Source organism: Copadichromis virginalis, linkage group LG20, assembly GCF_057382275.1.
Source record: "Copadichromis virginalis isolate Kocher_CV1m ecotype Utaka linkage group LG20, C_Virginalis_male_GT1.1, whole genome shotgun sequence".
NCBI classification, from domain to species: domain Eukaryota; kingdom Metazoa; phylum Chordata; class Actinopteri; order Cichliformes; family Cichlidae; genus Copadichromis; species Copadichromis virginalis.
In genome coordinates this window covers 22,980,181-22,999,471 of record NC_140637.1, presented here as the reverse complement: position 1 = coordinate 22,999,471, position 19,291 = coordinate 22,980,181, and the positions used below count along the sequence as shown (strand labels likewise).

General features: G+C 41.7%; 2 protein-coding genes across 4 annotated transcripts in view; one reads left to right on the top strand and one right to left on the bottom strand.

The window, feature by feature from the left end:
• Positions 1–6,759, bottom strand: part of LOC146684834 (uncharacterized) — a 47,311-nt gene extending 40,552 nt beyond the window's left edge. For both annotated transcript variants that reach the window (XM_085444007.1, XM_085444008.1), the window contains exon 1: positions 6,397–6,759. The gene's annotated coding sequence lies outside the window, so the exon portion shown is untranslated. The remainder of the gene's footprint in view (positions 1–6,396) is intronic.
• A 4,080-nt stretch (positions 6,760–10,839) lies between these two features.
• Positions 10,840–19,291, top strand: part of nkain4 (sodium/potassium transporting ATPase interacting 4) — a 54,118-nt gene continuing 45,666 nt past the window's right edge. For both annotated transcript variants that reach the window (XM_085444876.1, XM_085444875.1), the window contains exon 1: positions 10,840–11,143. In XM_085444876.1, coding sequence (XP_085301002.1) covers positions 11,090–11,143 — 54 coding nt within the window. In that variant the 5' untranslated portion in view covers positions 10,840–11,089. The remainder of the gene's footprint in view (positions 11,144–19,291) is intronic.

The following is a 19,291-nucleotide window of genomic DNA, read 5'->3' as shown; positions in this document are numbered from 1 at the left end:
AATAAATCAAACAAAATTACCAGTTTTTACCTTTATGGTTATTTTATTCTCCCTCATTTCCACAGATAGATTCGATCTACTGTAAATAACTGTCCTGCTACGTGACACGTATCAAAGAACTGTACGGTTGCATTATCACATTATCGTTATTGTGGGTGATTTATCGTGTTTGCATTGAAACATGAACTAGGTTATGAGTTAACTTGTGGTTCCCACAACGGGGAAAAAACCAACACACAAGCGCATTTTGTTCGCCTTCATGCAACCCTACCAAAGAAATAATGGATCACATGCAGTGGCAATGCTGAGTATGAGCTAAAGATGGAAGGAATATTTCCTCAAAGCATAATTTGACAACTATGCCTGCAGTTGAGACTTAAAGGGTTTCAGACTTTCTAAAACCGGCTAATAGGAAGTTTAATGCGAGAAGATTCATGTGTCTACTACAGTTTCCTCTGCCTAAATAACCTGACATGTAAAAACTGCAGCATTTTATTACAGTAGGGTCATTTTCTTCAGCTTTTCATCAAATTACTGGATGAGGTTGCTTACTTCAAGAAGTAATGCTGAATAAAATAAAGCCCAAAAGCTGGCTCCCCCCAGGGCTGTGTGCTCTCCCCCCTGCTCTTCATCCTCTACACTGATGACTGCAGATCCACACAGCCCAACTGTCACCTGGTTAAATATGCTGACGACACAGTTCTCCTGTCACTGCTGTCAGGCCCCTCACAACACCACGGGCCTGCTCTTCAGGAGTTTGTAGAGTGGTGTGACAGCTCCAAACTTGAACTGAACGTGAGCAAAACAAAGAGATGGTGGTGACCTTCTCCAGTAGGCAGAGGGATCTGGCCGCTTCAGTCACCACCACCATCCACGGGAAACCAGTAGAGGTAGTTGAGGAGTACAAATACCTGGGAACCATCTTTGACAACCTCCTTAAATTCTCTGCCAACACAGAGGAGATTCTCAGGAGGTGCCACCAACGGCTATACCTCCTTAGGAAACTCAACTCCTTTGGAGTCAGCACACCCATCATGATGACGTTTTACTATGCCTTCCTGGAAAGCATCATGGTCTTCTCCATCACCTGCTGGTTCCACTCCCCCAGCCTTCAGAACAGGAACAGACTGCAGCACACTCCATCAGTGTGCTCTAAAATCATTGGCCTGCCTGTCAGAACTCTGGCACAGGTTTTCAGCCAACAGGCCCTTAGACAGGCAGCCAAAATCATCTACGACCCATCTCACATTCTTCACCCTGCATTCTAATGGCTCCCCTCTGGGCGACGCTGCATTTCCTGCAAGACTGAGAGGAGGAGAGCCACCTTTGTCCCCAAAGCCACTCTGCTTTTTAACTCCAGCCGATAAGGCCATTTCCCACACCCATAAACATAAACTACACTCTTCTTATACTACCGACACTTTATTCACTTTTAGTCACTTACAGTTATTTATTCACCTTTCAGTCACTTTAATTTTAAAACTGTATATACTGTATATTCATTATTTCACTCTTATTGCCTGTTCTTATTGTGCTTATCTTCAACGTCATGCTGCTCTGTTGTTTGTTAATTGCCCCTTGGGGATAAATAAAGTCTTCTGATTCTGATTCAAGGTTCAAAAGAGGAGAATAACTTCTCTCAGGTCACGTTCAGCAGAAGAGGCTGTAGTACATTACTTACATGTAATAGTAAAGCTAAAATGTTCTAAGTACATTATTTTATGTCGTTTGGATTATAAGTGCATTACAAATAGACATAATGGGGAGTTAAAAGCATAACTATGTAAATCACTGCCTTTTCTTTACTTTATTTATTGTTCGCGTTTGTTTTCAGGGACATTATGCTGTAGTGCCGCTGAGACATGAATCAATACTTACTGTATGAATTACCGTGCTCAGACTCTAATGGCAAGCTTTTGCCACGCTAAGCCTGAAATATATTTAGTGCACAGCGAGACAATGGACACTAAACATTCCATGCACTCGACAATTAGTCGGGAGGATCCTGCATAATTGTTAGTTAATTGCGTCAAGTGATGACTCAGGGGATGAGCCGTGGTAACCACTTCCGAGGCTTTTTTCATGGAAAACATGGTGAAAATGATGAAGGCCCAACGAACCTGTTTTTGTTTTGTTTTTTTAATTAGGCTAAGCAAATAGTAAGAGAAGTGCTGTGCAGTCACTGTATTGATCTGTGGTATGGTAATTTTATCTGATATAAATTTGTTAGAATGCACATTATATGTATCTATTGAATATGTTATCCTTGAATGGCCACTGCAATGCCATTTACTGCCTTATACAACAGAATTAATAATTTAGAGCATTTTATGCTGAGAGTAACTTTTGGTGCCCTTTGGTAACAGATCCGTGGCACTAATGCTGGGTGGCAGGCCAGTTTGAAGCCCTGCACTACAAGTCAAGGCTAGGGCACATCTGTCTGGCTGACTGGCCAATCTACAGCCCCTCGATCCCTGAGCTATTAGGCACACAGCTGACATGCTTGCATGTGTATGCACATGCACACTTTGAGGATTCATGGACCATTAACGCTGTGATCTGTAAAGTTACCATCACGCTTAACAAGCAAACCAAAAGCCACTGACAATGGCTTACATTTTCAAAGCTCTCAACAACTACGTGCTGCCGAGGGTCTCTGCCAGAGAGATTATAACAGAAAGACAAAAAAGGAAAATAAATAATAATAAAGAATCCTGATGGGAAAACTCTGTAGCGGCAACATGTAACCCAAAAAGTAATCTGCTTTGTAAAGTCAGTTGTGTTGTTCCATTGCTACAAGCACAGTTTGCAACTGCAAAGTGTTGGTTTCACAAATCACTTCAGAGCGTGCAATGTATTTTGAATCTGGATGAGTCAGTATTGCTGCAGTTTGAAGAACAGAGTTGACATAGATCTAACATTAGTTCGCTAATCAAGTTAGCCGTTGTTGGATTTGGGATCAGTGTAATCAGCGTTCTTAGCGTCAGTCTCACATTTGTCAGATTATGAGTCAACCCATTTCATGGATGTGCAACATGCACACAATGGTCACCGGCACACTCACAGCCATACACCAACATGTCGCCATGGTGTGGCTGTTAGCAAGTTCTTCACTGTGAGTGAGGAGGGCACAAACTTCACTTAAATTGCAGAGGAACACCACCTAACAACTAACCTAATGAGACACTTAAATCACCTTCACCTTTGTTTCTTATGAAAAAAAGTGCACAAAAATGAAAAGTTGATTTTTGATTCTGTACGCTGTCAGTTGTAGTTCTTTTAAAGAAAATCAAAACTGACAAAAGTTAGCATTGGCAAATCACACTTAGAGAAAAAACAAACAAACCACAAAAGAGAGAAGTTGAAATTGGACACAAAAATTGCACTTGGTTCAAACATATTTTAAAAAGGAAGATTTGTGTGGCTTTTCTTCTAAACATTATCATTCTTACTTAAAGTCGGGGCAACATATCCCTCTTTTTATCATGTATGCATAACTGAATGGTAGTTTGCATGATTAAAAAAAAATCTTTTTAAAAGAGAGCATGATACTGTGAGTGGGATCAGAAGGATATCTGCTAAAAGCTAGCATGTAGGCACACATCAGTGTGTGGGGAAGATTATAAATGAAAGACTATAACTGTTGTATAATTGTTTGCATGAATATTATGAGTCAGTACGATTGTACCAGAAGAAAAAAAATGACAGTGAATAGGCACTTTACATCTGTGTCAGTGTGCAGAGCATTTATTTGAAACAGGGGGTAGTTTCTCTGAACAGAGAAGCTGTTGAGATTCTCAGTTTCTGATTGGCTCGCAGCCTTTTTGGAAAGAAATCGTATCTTCTGGCTATCTTTACGTTTCAGAGAAGATTTCAAACCAACCGCAGAAGAACTTAAAAATTCACTAAGTTCAAGTTGTTCACCAAGAATAGCAACATTTTATACAAAGATGATTTTTCTCTTCCAGTACAGCCTTGCAGTATCTCTTTTCTAAGCATGCTAATTTACCCAGCTGGCAAGCAGTTACGTGAGCATTTAGTGAGTTTAAGGTCATGCTTGTGCAACAAATCAGACTGATCTCACAGTGTGACAAAACAGCCTGACTTTATGAGCAAATGTATATGTGTAAGTGACTAATACTACCTTTATGACACACTGACTGCATGTATATGACAAAGCGCTGCAGTTTAATTCTTCTATAACATTTTAAGTTTGTAGTACTGAGAGGCTGTTGACAGATCGCAGATAAAGATGCGGTGCATGATTGTGAGAAGTGTTTGTACTTTTTTAAACACCTCTGAACATAATACAGTCCTTTACATAATCATCTTTATGACATAAATTCTACCCAAACACAGTTTAACACTCATAAAAATGAGACTTTATAAGAGAACAAATGCATTTGACTGCAAATAAATCAATAAATGTGTGTGTTGTAGAGAACAGCAGGGTATGTAATTATGACAAAATGCTAAAAAACGTGATTGTAGGTATTACATGTGAAGTAGAGCTGTGCTGTGTGTGAGAACAGGTCTGATTTACGACCTAAGCAGCCACTCATAAATATTAGTCCTGAGGCACACGTCTGCATGTGTGTTTATAAAGGAGGGTGTAAATGTTTCATATGTCGAAGCGCAAGGAAAACGGAAAGAGAAGAGACGCCGTGGTGCAGGTGTGCAAGAGAACCAGTGAGACTCTTTTTTCCCCCCCTTTTTCATTTTTTTTTCCATTTCTCTGAGATGAAGGTGGGAAGGGATGATGGGATGTAGGTTGGATGAAAGAAAAGGGAGGAGGAAAGAGCGCTCCAGTCCTGTCGCCTTGGGTGCATCAGCAGCAGGAATTGTTCTCTGCCCTGTGGGGGCCATCTGACTGTTCTGTCACCCTCAACAGAAGGCTAACTCTGCCTTAAAGTGCTCGGCCCCGCGCTCGCAGTTCGACAAGCTTGATGTTTAATACATACACAGGGAGAATATTGAAAATGCCTCAGGAGAAATGCAGCACACGGGCTGGAAGGGAGAGAGGGTTTTTTTTTGGTCAGTTTGTAGAACAACCAAGAATAGTGGGGCTCCTGTACAAAGCATGCGTGGGCAGGCTGCAAAATATAATTGCTGAAGACTCGGACCAAAGCCGGAGCTCCGTAGCAAATTGGAAATCTATTACGTGCAAGAGTTAAGCACCTCTCAAAAACAAAGCACTTGTTTTGAGGGGGGTACTTCTTCATTGTGGTGATTGTGTAATGCACTGGCATATCTGCGGCAGGAAATATACGTCACACTCATGCATGATGCTTCAGTCGAAATAACAGGCCGTGAATTTAACACGTAAGCTGAAAAGCCTCTCCCTCGTCTGTAATCAGGGCGAGCATGGTGAAATTCAGGGCATCACTCCTCAATAAGGCAGGAGAACGGGCCTCAGGGGTGACTCTCCTGCTTAAGTCAACACAATGGGTGTAATGAGGTGAAATACACACACACACACACACACACACACACACACACACACACACACACACACACACAGAGGAGATGGGAACCCTTATTGCATAGTTAAGTGCGATTCATTCATCTACATGCACTAAGCCTGCTGCAGAAGTTCTGCTCACACCCACACATTTAGCAGCACAGCAAGGATTTCACTCTTATTTCAGGTTACTGAGTGAATCAGATGTTATGAAATGATGTCATTTCTAACTGGCGAGCTTATATTTAACACACCACGTGTCTTAACGGCCCGAACCTGTATTTTGAGTAAAAAGAAGAAGAAAAAAAGAGCCCAAATGCCACGACTGAATTGTGACAATCCAACTTTAAGCTGATCTGAAAAGCCACTGGTTCTTTTTGACAAGCCCGCATCTCCTCGGCACTTAATAGTCAGCGAGTTCATCAGTTCTGAGTCCATAATTAATCAGCCCGAGCGTGTGAGCGGGACTGGTGCCTTTCTCTTAACATCACGTACAGCAACCCACGCCCTCCGAGCCATCAGTGGATTAATGATAAGTGCCTTTGATAGGAGAGCCCCTCACAAAGGCTTTATTAATTAGCCTAACACCGACGCTGTGGCCGCAGTGTGCAACACGTCCCCGCTAATCAAAACTTTAAAGGGGCACGATCGACCTCCCAATCACCCGCACGACATCAAACCCCTGACGCCTGCGTGCATGAAGTTGCCGCTGAAAGTGCACCATTTGCAAATGAGGGGCAACTTTCACACGTCGGTGAAGACACGGTTATGCGCGCTTTACAAAGACGCCCGTGAATCATTGATCAGACAGGTGGGATCGAGTAGTGGCTACGGCATAAATCAGAGGTAAGGAGGGACACTATCCAAAACTGCCCAGATGTCGCCAAAGTGGAAGCAAAAATGAAAACGACGGAGACCAGATGCGTCGTACTCACTCGTCCCCGGTGCCTTAGAGGAGCATCCCGGTCTCTCACGGCCAGCTTTTCAGATGAGTTCTCCTGGGACAGCGCGCCTTGATCCTCACTATCATTCTTTGCAAGGCTTCAGCCTCCTCACAGCCTCCCTTTACTCTTCTTCTTTGGCATTACAAAAGAAAAAAAAATACAACGAAGAAAATCAAACCCGTTGCATGCCAAATAAAATTCTCCTTCAGGTGTTGTTTCGGGGTTGCTCTCGTCCGTCTCTCGGTGTGCAGGGCAGAAGTGACAGAAGCGGATTCCTATTTGAGGGGATGCTGACGCGCAACCGGAGGGGTTCGCCTCCTGTCTTTTTCATCTGGCTCCATCAGCAGCCCTCGGTTGGACAGCACCATGTGACTGAAAATAGCGTCAAACACACGCGATGGCACGCTTACTTCCTGTTACCGTACTTCAAAATAAAACACTATATCTAAAGTTTTGGGGAAAGGAAACTGAAGAAGAATCCCATTAATAGTAAAGTAGAAATCACCAAAAAGATAGTAGATTAAATTTGATTTCATCTTGCAAAATGAATAAATAAATAAAATTAGACAGGTTTATTTCGAATATTTAAAAGAATAAAGTATAGTTGACATTTATGAACATTGATCAAAGCTAATCTCCGACATATTAATTCAAATAAAAAGCAAAGTAAACAATGCTTTTATTTGCATATAAAATATTATTTATATCCATTCCCAGCTACGTGTTAAGTTTGCAACAGCGAATACCAAAAACATGAATCCCACGTTTGAACTGGCAATAAAATATAGTAAAAAGAAGAAAAAAAAAATTAGAAAAAAAATAGTGATGGAAAGTATGCCTCTAGCGCTGTTGTCCTTTTAAAATGCCACAAACACTGTCTTTCTCATATCAGATCATTAATAAATATTAACGTAGAATTAAAGCCTGTACTAAGGAAAAGTTATTTTTAATACCACACAACAGAGAGGCCTGTATAGGTTTAAAATTAAGGACAAGATTTGACATGGTCATCTGGGGATTTTGCATGTTTTTCTCTTTATGTCTTTTTAGTTCCTTCTTCATCTTTTCTTGTCTTAAATTGGTCTGAATCGATTGTGGGGCTGATATCTCTCTCTAGCAGTATCTGCTGTTGATTTAGCATAAACTCAAGCTGATTTCTTCTCTGGTTAGGAAAACTTTGTGATTTCCCCTGAAGTCTAACCAGCACGAAATATATTACTTTTATTTTGAAGGGGTTCCTCTTCACCTCTTTTCCGGCTTCAATCTATATTGACGCACCTGTGAAGGCACCCATTCAATTAAGACTGACCTCACAGAGAGTGCCTCCAAGCGACCGCAGTTAGAGTAACACCGACTTCTCAAAAAATTATCCTGAGGAGAAATATTTCCTTTCCGAAGTATTGTCAGTTATTGACGTGTTCCTTATAGCAGCCTCTGTATTCCTTGTTTATCGAGTTCTGAACTCTTTAATAGCAAACAAAGAAAAGGAAAAAAATCAGATGGGACTGCGCCCCCATCGCCACATGCACTGTATATCGTTAAACTTTTATGAGCATAGCCTAAATAAAGAAAACATTCATATGCGTGTTGGAAAGCCGGCGGTGGCTGTAATTTGAAGCTGTGTAAGCTAGTTCGTGTTAACAAATCTCCCACAGAGCTGAAGGGAGCAGCTCATTTCGCGTTTGATTTAAAGTTAGGTTGTAATGTATTTCAGTTGCACCACTGCAAAAATATCCGGTGTTGTTTTTGTTAACCCCCCCTAGCTGACATACTCATTTCTGCCTGAATAATAACATCATTTGCGAACCTTTGGTGTGAGCAAACTACTGTTGCAAGAACAATAATTTGGGGGAAATCAAGTCTTTCAGGCTGCTGTAATTATATGGATTCAATTTCTTTTGCTCTCATGTCTCAGAAATGATGAATTGGCCCTTTGATAAAAGTGAAAAAGACTTCTGTTGAGTGCTGCAGGACAAAATCCTCACTGGTGTGTTTGAGCGCCAAAAACGTGTGAGAAGAGAATCAGTGAGGAAAAAAGAAGGAGAGAAGGAGAAGAAAGAGAAGTAAAAGCGACAGGCTAAGACGCTTTTTCAAAGACAGACAGGCCTTGTCCTTTTGAGATCTTTTCCTATTGTTGTCCACTGTGGGCCAGACTCTTGGGTCTCCTCCACAATGCAGGTCCCCTCAGAGCAGTGCACCACTGGCTCTCCTGTCACTTCACATTAGTGTCTTCATGGAGAACAGCAGCCCCGGAGGGCCACACTTGTCATGAAAGAAGTACTCTGGATACACACCCACCCACTCACACACACACGCATACACACACATTATGCAGACTGTGAAGATAGGAGGTGTCAGGCAAAATGAGAACACAAGGAGAACCTCCATCAAGGCTTCCAACAGAACTTTTAACAGTGACCTTATTTCAGCCTTGTGCTTGCCTCTCTGTCTCACTCTCTCCCACCCAACCAGCAACCCAAATACACACAAGCACAGATTTATGGCACACGTTCAGAAGCCGTGTTCTCATGAGAAATGCGGCCTAGGAATAAATAAGCTTCACTTATGTCTTGCACTTACAGGCTTGATGTGTAACAGTGAAACATGCCATCTGCTACAGGCAAACAGAGCAATCACTCACACGGAACCAAGCAAACACCTTTATTCAATGAAATATGACAAGATAAATACTATTTAGAATTTGGAATAAAAATGTGAAAGTAACCACCCCTAGCCCCCAAAAACAAAAACAACCCAAAACAAAACAGTATCACTTGAATGTTAAGCTTGAACAGTATTTCCTGGCTATAACTAACTCAGGTCCCCGTAACCTTTTGAGCATTAACTGCAATTACTGTCATTCTTCTATTATAATGTATTTGATTGTCTTTAAATAACTTCTAGCTGTTAGTTTACAGGAACCAGGTGGATCTTGAGTACATAAGCGAGCACACCATGACAGCTGATGAAGGTGGTGTGATTTGGCGAAAAAATATAAGGCTGACAGTCTGACGCCTGGAAGAATACATTGGCAAAAAATATTTTCATATTTTAGTGATTTGATTTTTAATTATTTATTGCCATCGTCACAAATTTTGAATAAAAAGTAATTCATAGTCCAGCTGTACAACATGTAGTAAATGCTCACCTGCTGAGATTATGTAACACGATGCGCCATTGCTTATCTCTCTGAAATAAAAGTACCGGAGCATACGCAAACTGTAAGTCATCACTCTATTGGGAAACAGGGGCAGGTGGATTGCCAGAACGTTTACTCGGGTTTCAGCTTTTCAGTTTTTCTTTTCTTTTCTTTTTTCTTTTTTCCATGCCTGATTCGTGCCTGCTCGTCGGCTTCCTCAAATACCCTGAGGTTATTTTTGGCGATGGGAGGGAGGAGCTCCTCCTGGGCCGGCTGGACGCAAGAGGGCAGGACGGCGCACGGAGGAGGAGAGAGGAGAGGAACAGTACTTTAAAGGGAAAGAGCGCGGGAGTGTGTGATGAAATGAGATGTGAAGTGTTCCCTCACTCAGAGCCTGCAGACACGTAAAAGATTTAAGAAGCTAGTGAGGGGAGAGGTGGGACCTGCCTTCGTGCGCTCCTGCAGAGGGAGAGGTAGACTGAGAGACTTGCTGCTAAGATCCTCTCTCTTTTAAATTATACCGACCACTGGTTGCCAAAAGATGCCAAAGGGGACAAAAGATGCACGTAAAGTGAAAACAGACTGGAAGTTGTGCGTAAATAAACTAAGCTAATTACATCACGGAATTAAAAACATCTTTAAACGGAACCCCTTAAGATTTAAGGAACACACAGGAGCTTAAATAGTTTTAATTATTAGTGAAGAAGCTGTCAAGAGCACCAGTACGATGGTTTATTAAATATGAAAAGAGACGCCTTGACGCAAATAGTAGAAAATTATGTTTTGTGTGATGTAGGTCTTTGTTGAAACTTGCCAGGGTGTGTGTCGACATACAGCCACGAGATGGAGCCAGTTCTCCATCAACTGCAACCTCACAGATAGCAGCGGTGTAACCTGGTATCCGTCCTGACGCTCTAATATACGTCCGAGTTTCTCTAGCGTCATTAATTCACAAATAATACGAAATTCTAAAAACACAAGTGCACTTCTTGACAATTTCCACTGCCCAAATGAGATTAATCTCCATTTCTGCAAATCTAATTGTCTCATTTCTTTTTAATTAGTCCAACAGGGACCGAGTTTTATTCGCCACGATAATAAACTAACCTGTGTTAAAATATTTCGACTTATAAAGCGCGAAATTTATCGACTGCCACAGTCAGAAACCAGTTGACGCCCTCAGTCAGCCCTGTCTCAGCCTCGGTTTTACTACCCCACCACCGCGACCACCTCCCACCCCCTCCTCCCTTTTTTTCTTTTCTTTTCTTTTTTTTTTTTTTTTACACACCGGCTTGCAACCACCCTCCCAGTCAGTCACCTCAAGTGCGGCCGAGCGGCTGGAGCGGAGGCAAACAAACACATCCAGAGCATCCGGAGCGACTCTCGTCTATCGTGTTTTGGGCTCAAGTAAAAGAGACCGGGGTGGAAGAGAAGAATGGGACGCCGGTGCTTGGATCAACACTGAGTCCTGCCGGCACACCGAGAGCTCCTCTGACTTTTTCTTTTCCCCCCTCCCAGAGTCACCGTGTTTTCACCGCTGACACAATGGGCTGCTGCAGCGGACGATGCACTCTCATCTTTATTTGCACTTTACAGCTGGTGAGTTGTTCCACACTTCTGCACTTTTTAGCTGTTAGAAGTTGTATTCTACGAGGAAGCCACTGCGTGTTTGACAAAGGAATTAGTTTCCAATACAGTGTCTGTTTTTACATGGGCAGGAGCTCGGCTTCTGTTGGAGGATGCTGAAAACTGATGAGGACATGTTAAATAATTTATTTATTTTTAACTTTAAGTAGGATCCTACTTAAAACAAATCTTCATTCGTCATGTCTACTGAATCCAGTTTATTTAAACATAGTAGTTCTGGGAATAATCGTGGATTTCTAACTTTTGTGTTTTAGTGAAGAAGTGTTGTGTTGACATGAGTTGTTGGTCCAAAGAACTCAACTTCTCTGAGCACCAGAAGCCTTAAGCAGCTGTACAGAGATATGACAGAGCAAATTTATACTAATCACAATATTATAATTGAGTCCCATCTTCCACCTGCACTAACCATCATTCTAACTAACCATCATCTTTGTATTGGTGTTACTTAAGTGTTCATATAGCCACTTAATGTATTTCACATTTGTGTAGTATAGTTCTCATGTAAAACATTGGCTAATATGTCAGTTTGTGAATTTTGAAATTAATTTCTACGAAATGTGTTTCTTGGAAATTCTAACCAGCTGTAATTTGCGAATTTTTAATAACAAGAGGAGGAAAAAGGTTGTTGAGAGATTTTAGTTTCTGATCAGTGGTGTGTGGGCTGTGACATTTTACTGATGATACGTCTCGGATGATGCTTCCTATTGACTCAGAGGCTAGCTTCCCTTTGCCATTATCCCGAGTGAAGTTTACCTGACAGGCTGTGACAGTGTTATTTATGATGGCATTAAAACTCAGCTTGCTCACACCATAAGCTCCCACGTAAATGCCACTTTCAGAAACAAACACAGCTATAAAATCGTCTCAAGACAAAGAGTGTAATGGGAAAGTTGTGATATATTGCACCACACGGAAGGGAATTCAAAATGGAGCATTAAAAACAAAAAGGAAGCAAGTATCAGCTGGTGTCAAACTTTAAAAATCCGGATTTAATAACAAAGCCCACAACTTCTAATTTGTAAAGTCTTTTGGCCCTAAAACCAACATTTTACACCAGTTTTTAGGTTTCTGGCTGCTGGGTTGTCTCGCAGTCATACCTTTTAAATACTGCAAGGCTGCTAAGAGCTCAATCGCTCTTTCAGCTCCTAAATATTTGTTTAAGCTCCTGCTATCTTCCTGCTGCTCAGTGTCTTGCTGTTCTTTTGTGTCTTGGACCTGTTCATCACAGTGTGAAGAACAGGGAACTCAGACTTTTTCTTGATAGTTTGCTTATTAGGCCACAGGGGTCTTTGTGTTGCCTCTTGATTAAAATGTGACTTGCTTCACTGGTGACACAAACAATCGTCTCACACTCGCACGAATACAGTAGGCTATCAGCCCACTTTGAACCACACACCTGTTTTTCCTTCACAGTCCTCGGACCTTCTTGCCTCATTAGAGAGAAGGAGGCTGACCATTTGTTACGAGGTTTATAAAGCTGTCAACTAGCTGCCTAAAAAGTCCCCAAAGACTTCTGGAAACAGCTTTATTTTCCCCTGGCAGTATTTCTGGATGACCTGACACTTCCTGTCTGGAGGAACACACACATACACACATACACACACCTGCACATTGACACGTTTAAACTGCAGCGAGGGGTTGTATTAAACCCTGCCTGACCTTTGAAAAGGTCGTCAGGCAGTGTGTGTGTGTCTACGTATGTGTTCACATGAATATACATGTGTATGTAGAGCAGCAAGAGGGACCCTCAATCTCCCCTGGCTGAAACCTATGCATTTAAAATGAGCCAGGTTATTCCCAGTCCATTAAAGGGTAAAACTACCATTAACAAAACAACATACTCTGCTCCTCAGATGTAAAAAAAAAAAAAAAAAAAAGCCCTTGTGAACCGCTGTGTGCTAATTAGCCTGGCAGAGTGCTTTGATCAAACCTCTTTTGGCATCTCGGCCATCCCCTAATTGAATTGTGGTGCGCTTTCCTCATCAACAGGCCGAGTGCTGGGACTGATCTCTCTGGGACAGAAGGCAACAGATAATGAGCCCGTATTGATCGAAAACGCCTCTGTTCCCTCTTCTCTTTGCAGCCTAACTGTTCCAGACAGTAGTGCTGGATGGTTGTCAGAACCCCGATCAGCTCCAGAGAATAGCGAGCGTTGGCAGGAAGCCCCGTCTGTGTAACGATTTGTTTGTACTCAGAGACACCAGGGAGCTCATTTTGTTATCAACCGGTTGGGTTTTTGAGGTGTTGACCTTAACTTGACCTGGAAGTAAAGCACTTCCATTGGTCAGATACAGGACCCAGTCTAGACATATGAATGTCAGCGACTTGCAATGACGAGGAGGTTGTCCTTAATAGAGCTGATGGTTATTGTGGCTCAGCGGAGCTTGATGATAGATGAAGGAGGCCTTTTCAGTGGTCATGGTGGTTTTTCAGGAGAGGGCAGACAGGCCAGCACACAAACGCACACACACACAATCACAGTGGGCAAAGGCAATGAACTTAGAAGTGAACATTGACCCTGACATAACTAGTCTGGCTACACTGACAGATGCGTCTCGCAGACACACCCACACAGTCACAGCTGCACATTCTTAACTTTGAGTTATAGGTTATTAGGTCTAGTGGTGGGTAAAGATTAGAGCCTTCGTACGAGTGCAGCTGTGTTTGACCTCTGACGATACGAGGCAAGCAAAGGAAGAAAATTGAAGCTTTTTAAAAAAATTTATTTATTTATTTTTTAAATTTGATCACATGCAAGGAGAATAAACAATGTCCTTGTTGTCACAGTAGCTGCATAATTTGTGTCTAGGAAGGAAAAAGTCACCCACGGTACAGCAGCACAGGAGAACTGCAAGTTTTACCTCATGTTCACCCTTTAAAGGAGACTACCCACAAGCACCGTGTGAGTGTTTGTGTGTTACATCTTGCATCACACTGCCCACTTTTCCTCTAGTCTTTTGATGACAAAGCTGGAGAATATACTCGGTAGAGAAAGCTTCAGAGAAGAAAAGCGAGTTCAACCAAAGTACTTCCAAGAAAGTTTTTTAGCAGAAAAACAGAGCGCCTCGTCCTGAAGAGTGTTATCTCTAAAGGCGCAACATCATCCCTTGGCAAGCTTCACGTCATCTTCTACATATTACAAAGGATTTAGGTTGTGTTTCTCCCCAGTTTCCTCTGCTAACTCATCTGCTTTATGGAGGCACGAACATTCAAATTTCCTGCTGAATATTCATGATCTCAGACATGCTGGATGCCTCTAACATACTGTCTCTCTCTCCTCACTAATCTGTGTGTGCTAGCGGGCACACAACACATGGAAGGTCTTGGCCTGTAGCTTTGATATTGATGTGTCGCACAGCTATAATTAAGAATAATTACTGCAGCTGGAGCAAATTGTGTGGCAATAAAACACTATATGCTGTCAGACCAGCAAACCAGGGTGTGAGGGTTACTGCTGCTGTGTAATCCTTCCGTGCCTTGCAAATTTACTGGTGGCGTGATGTTTTGAAAGCTGTTTACTACAGAAATATGAGCGCAAGTGCTAGAATATTTTAATTTTCCCAGTTACAGATGCCTCGGACATCTGCTCAGTGGGTTTTGCTAAGTGCATTTGTGTGTAACTTCTTTACAGAGTGCCTGAGTGAACCTGGAGTCGTAGCTGTCTGATCAGTGATAATAAACTGCATTTCTTTGACATTGCCAGGTTGATGGAGGAGATAGGCCGGCAGGAATAAAATGAATGGTCGTAGCTCTTTATCGCTCCACTCCGTTCTCATTGTCTTCACCTCTCTGGTGCTCCTATTATGTTTTATAAAACTTCTCTGGACTGTGATTTATATCACTGTGGGCACAAGCACATTTTTTACTATTTGTTTTGGCTTGCACAGATGGTGGAGGACTAAGGCAGCACCTGTACTTGAATTATCCATGCAAAAACAAAATGTGTTGTCAGTGTATGTTAGACTCCTCGCAAACTCTGTGTATTCACTGAATACCAATAGCAAAATGACTTCTTGGGTCGGTCTGTGTACACTCTCAGTCAGTCATAGTAATCTCATAGTAATCTAAGGAGCTTGGACAGAAAAGTGACTGGACTTTAAGTTTCTCAAAGACGTTGCACCTCTCATGCGATAAGCTTCTTCAGAACTGAAGTCATTGTCATTTTTTCAAGTACTTTACTACAGTATATAGCAAATTTACATCTGCTGTCCCCTGGCAGTTAGATGTTGAAAACAATATAAGTGATCATGCTCTGCCTTAAGCTTAACAGGGAAATGCATCCCTGCCCCCAGTCCACTTCTTGCAAATCTGGTAATGAGCTTGTATAAACTGTTTAAATCTTTAGGGGGTAAATCTTTTTGCCCCTGAGTTTTTCCACTTCTTTGTAAATTCTCTCACATCCACTCCAATGGTTTCAGCAATGTCCCTCCATGAATTTGCTGTCATTTGTGAGTCCTTTTGGTTGATGCAGCATTAATTTTTTTCTTACATTGAGATGATAATTGTTACTCTCTCACTGATAAATTTACAAAATTCAACAAAAAAAGTTTCTAGAAATGCATAAGAGTAATTGACAGTACTGTATAGGCCAGTTTCAACAGTTGCAGGCTTCGTCAGCCCTACATGTAGTTACATTTCTGGGGAGGTGCACATCAGGTTATGCTGTAGGTAATCCAGCAAAGAGCTGACACAGAATCTGAAAGATGCAACTGGATTTTCAGTAGATCAAGTGATTATTCTTATGGAAGGGAATTGGGTAGAAGATGCTAAGGTATGCCAAATACTACTTTGTTTTTGTTCCACCATGCAATACCATCTGGAAGGCATCTGTTTGGCAACTACTTCCATTTTTCAGTATGGCAATGATACCAAACACACCGCTAATGCAGAAAAACACACAATTGAACTCTATCTGTCATGGATTAGCCTCACCAGAGCCAGGAGCTCAGCATTATTGAAGCAGTGTGCAATCATCTTGTTAGGAAGAGAACATCCAACATCCAAAGAACAGCTATGAATGTCCTTCTACAAGATTTCAGAATTGTTCCTGAAGTCTACTTACATAAATTCTATATATTGTCATAGTGTATTTCCATATATGTTTGCATGTGTCCACAAATTGCTGCAATTATTTCCCAGCAAAACATAAAGAAATGAGGAATTGCTAAAGACATTTGTCCAGTACTGTAGCTTTGGATCTGTCCCGATATGTGCTTTGGTCTTAGAAGAATTGCTACTTGTATCATACAGTTTATACAAGCTGATTAACAGATTTGCAAGAAGTGGACTAGGTGGGTGAGGGTTACAATTTCCTGTTAAATCCTAGAGCAGCACCTATCAGCTAACGGACCAGGGACAACCGATGTAGAATTGTTCTATACTGTAGTTAAGTGTTCTTCCTGTTTTATAAACTAATAAATCAAACTAATCTGGAGTCAGTTGAACACACTATGAGGCCTTAATAATACATTTATTACATTATTATTTTTAAATGTATTTAAAAATAATAATATAACAGCCTGCCCAACCTATTATAATTGATTAATTCTTTCTGCATTACAAATTGCTCTTCAAACTGCATTAGCTAAATAGAAAAAAGCATTTTTCTAAAAGAAAGTTCACATGCAGAAGCCTATTTCCTTTCAAAAATTGCTGTGTGTGAAACGGGGAGCTCAAAGGTCTGACAGTAAATGACTATAGCTCACAGAGCTCCATTAGTTCAGATAATCTCAGAAATGAAGGTCTTAACCTCATCTTATATTGTCTATGGGCCCATATTCTTTTCGTTTTGAAGGTCATGCGGTTCACCGTAATTAGGTACCGTAGGTGTATGTGTGTAAGTGCTGTGCTTGTGCTGTCAAATAGACCCCCAGTGTTCAATGCTGATTGTGGTCTTGACCCAGGTGCTCTGTTGATTGCTATTCCTGAACAACCCTCATCCACAGAAGAGCAGTTTCTGACAGGTCATGCCTGACCTGAGCTGGAAAGTTGATTAAACAACAGCTTACAATGAGACACCAAGACAAGGTGACTCCGTAATAAATTCACAGTCACATCGCTGACTTCTGGAGCTCCAATGTGTCATCATCTCACCTTAGAGCTTAATGTAACCTGGGTACTCGGGGATGGGAAGCACTGCTTGAATCTGTAATGAATGTCTTTAGCATGTATCCTTTGTGGAAAGACAATAAGGCTCTGCGCGATCTTCTTTCCCTCTTTTTGTATCCTCCACCCCTCTACCCACCCTGTTTTCTTTTCTCCCCCTGCTGGGATCGCGGGCAGGTTGGAATATGTTTGCATTATTGATTACCATCTAATTTATCAGTGGGGCAACAGTCACTGGAGATTTGGAAGACATACAGATAGAAAGAGGGAGAGAAGCAGGGAGTCAAAAGAGGGGCGGTTGTGGTAGTTCAACCTCTCACCCTAGACCAATTATGAGCATGACCCTCGAGACCTGAGATCTCTACATTTCACTTTCCCCTTCCCCTCTCTTTCATTTTCTTTCATTCTCCGGCCCTCTTTCTGGTGCGCTGTTACCAGGGAAACCTTTACTTATACAATAAGATGCTGAGGAGCCTGCAGGTAATGAAAGCCAGCTTGTCAAAAGGAAGCTTGGTAATGTATGATGCAAATCTGAGTTAGCATGCTGAGAAGGGAGATGAGTGTTAGTAGACAACCTCTGGGCGTTAGACTGCAACGATGATGGCTCACATCCTTTTGTCAGGGCAGCTGTCACTCTAAAGTAGGGGTGGGTTTTTATAATCGATTCATCGATTAAAATCGATTCTGGCTTGGATAACGTAAAATCGATTCATTAAAATCCTAAATCGATTTTTTAATATAAATTTATTTTGTCCGAAATGCCAGAATCTCTGGTGACATCTCACAAAATTTCAAGAACCACCAAACAGTAAATGAGAGCAGGTACAGGGATTCTGCACATAGACTTAAACACACAGCGGATCAGAATCAGTTAGATGTCGCCTTTCTCACAGTCAGGGCTGAAAGCCGACAGCTCGCTGATCCGGGTCCGCGCTTTGTGTTCACGCCCTTTATGCGCTGATTCTAAAGCTGTTAGTTTGATCTCTCTCCAAACAATATTGACCGAACCAGCAGCAAAAGAAGATCCAAACGCTTCACATAAACATCGTCATGAATTCTTTTACTGTTTTGCTTCCATTGCGATGCGCAGCTCTCTCTCTCTCCCTCTCTCCCCCCCCCCCCTCTCTCGAACAGTTTCGCTTTCTTCATTATTCGCTTGCTTGTTATGCACAAGTCTACTGTTGCTTACAGCGCTGTCGGCCGCTGTTTTTTTCCCTTTTACATGCTTCCGAAAAGAAAACCTCATTTCTGCTGTTCAATACTGAACAAATTGAAACTTTTTAAAATTATTCAAAATGCAAAATGCTTAGCCGTGTCTCTAATAAAACCGCTGTAACGTCAGAGGTAATGTTCATTAATTAATGGTTTTCTTTCGTTTTCGATGTACTGCAGAATATTTTTATAAAATCCCAGGCCAGGAAAATCACCTACATGTTTTTCTGTGTTTTATCTTCAGCTACTTTGACACAAAGGCATCTGCTGTGATGCTCACACCTTGGATAAAGTCTTGCGAGTGTCAGCTTCCTTTTTATAGATACAAAAATATGTAAATGTTCTGATCTGAATTATATTTCTGACTGTCAAAATTTCCCAGATTTAAATCGAATCGAATCGAATTAAATCGAATCGTGGATCGAATCGATTCGGGACCTTGTGAATCGGAATTGAATCGATTCTAGAAATCAGTGACGATACCCAGCCCTACTCTAAAGATAACCTTACTTACATGCAGTATGTATCCTCTAACCGTGCCGCAAAAATGTCTGAAATCCAACATTCGAATCAGTATGACCCACCTGGTTTGTTCACAAACTTTATCTGAGAGCAAGAATCAGCTGATCTCAAGCCAACCGTCAGCCGATGGCTTGTCTGATAGCCTTCAACCGACAAAGCCTAACATATTACAGGGAATATTACTTTAGATTGCCTACCGCTGCTTCTGCAAGCCGCTTTGCAGTCCACCTCAATCTCCTCTTCATGCTGTTGTGTCACCAG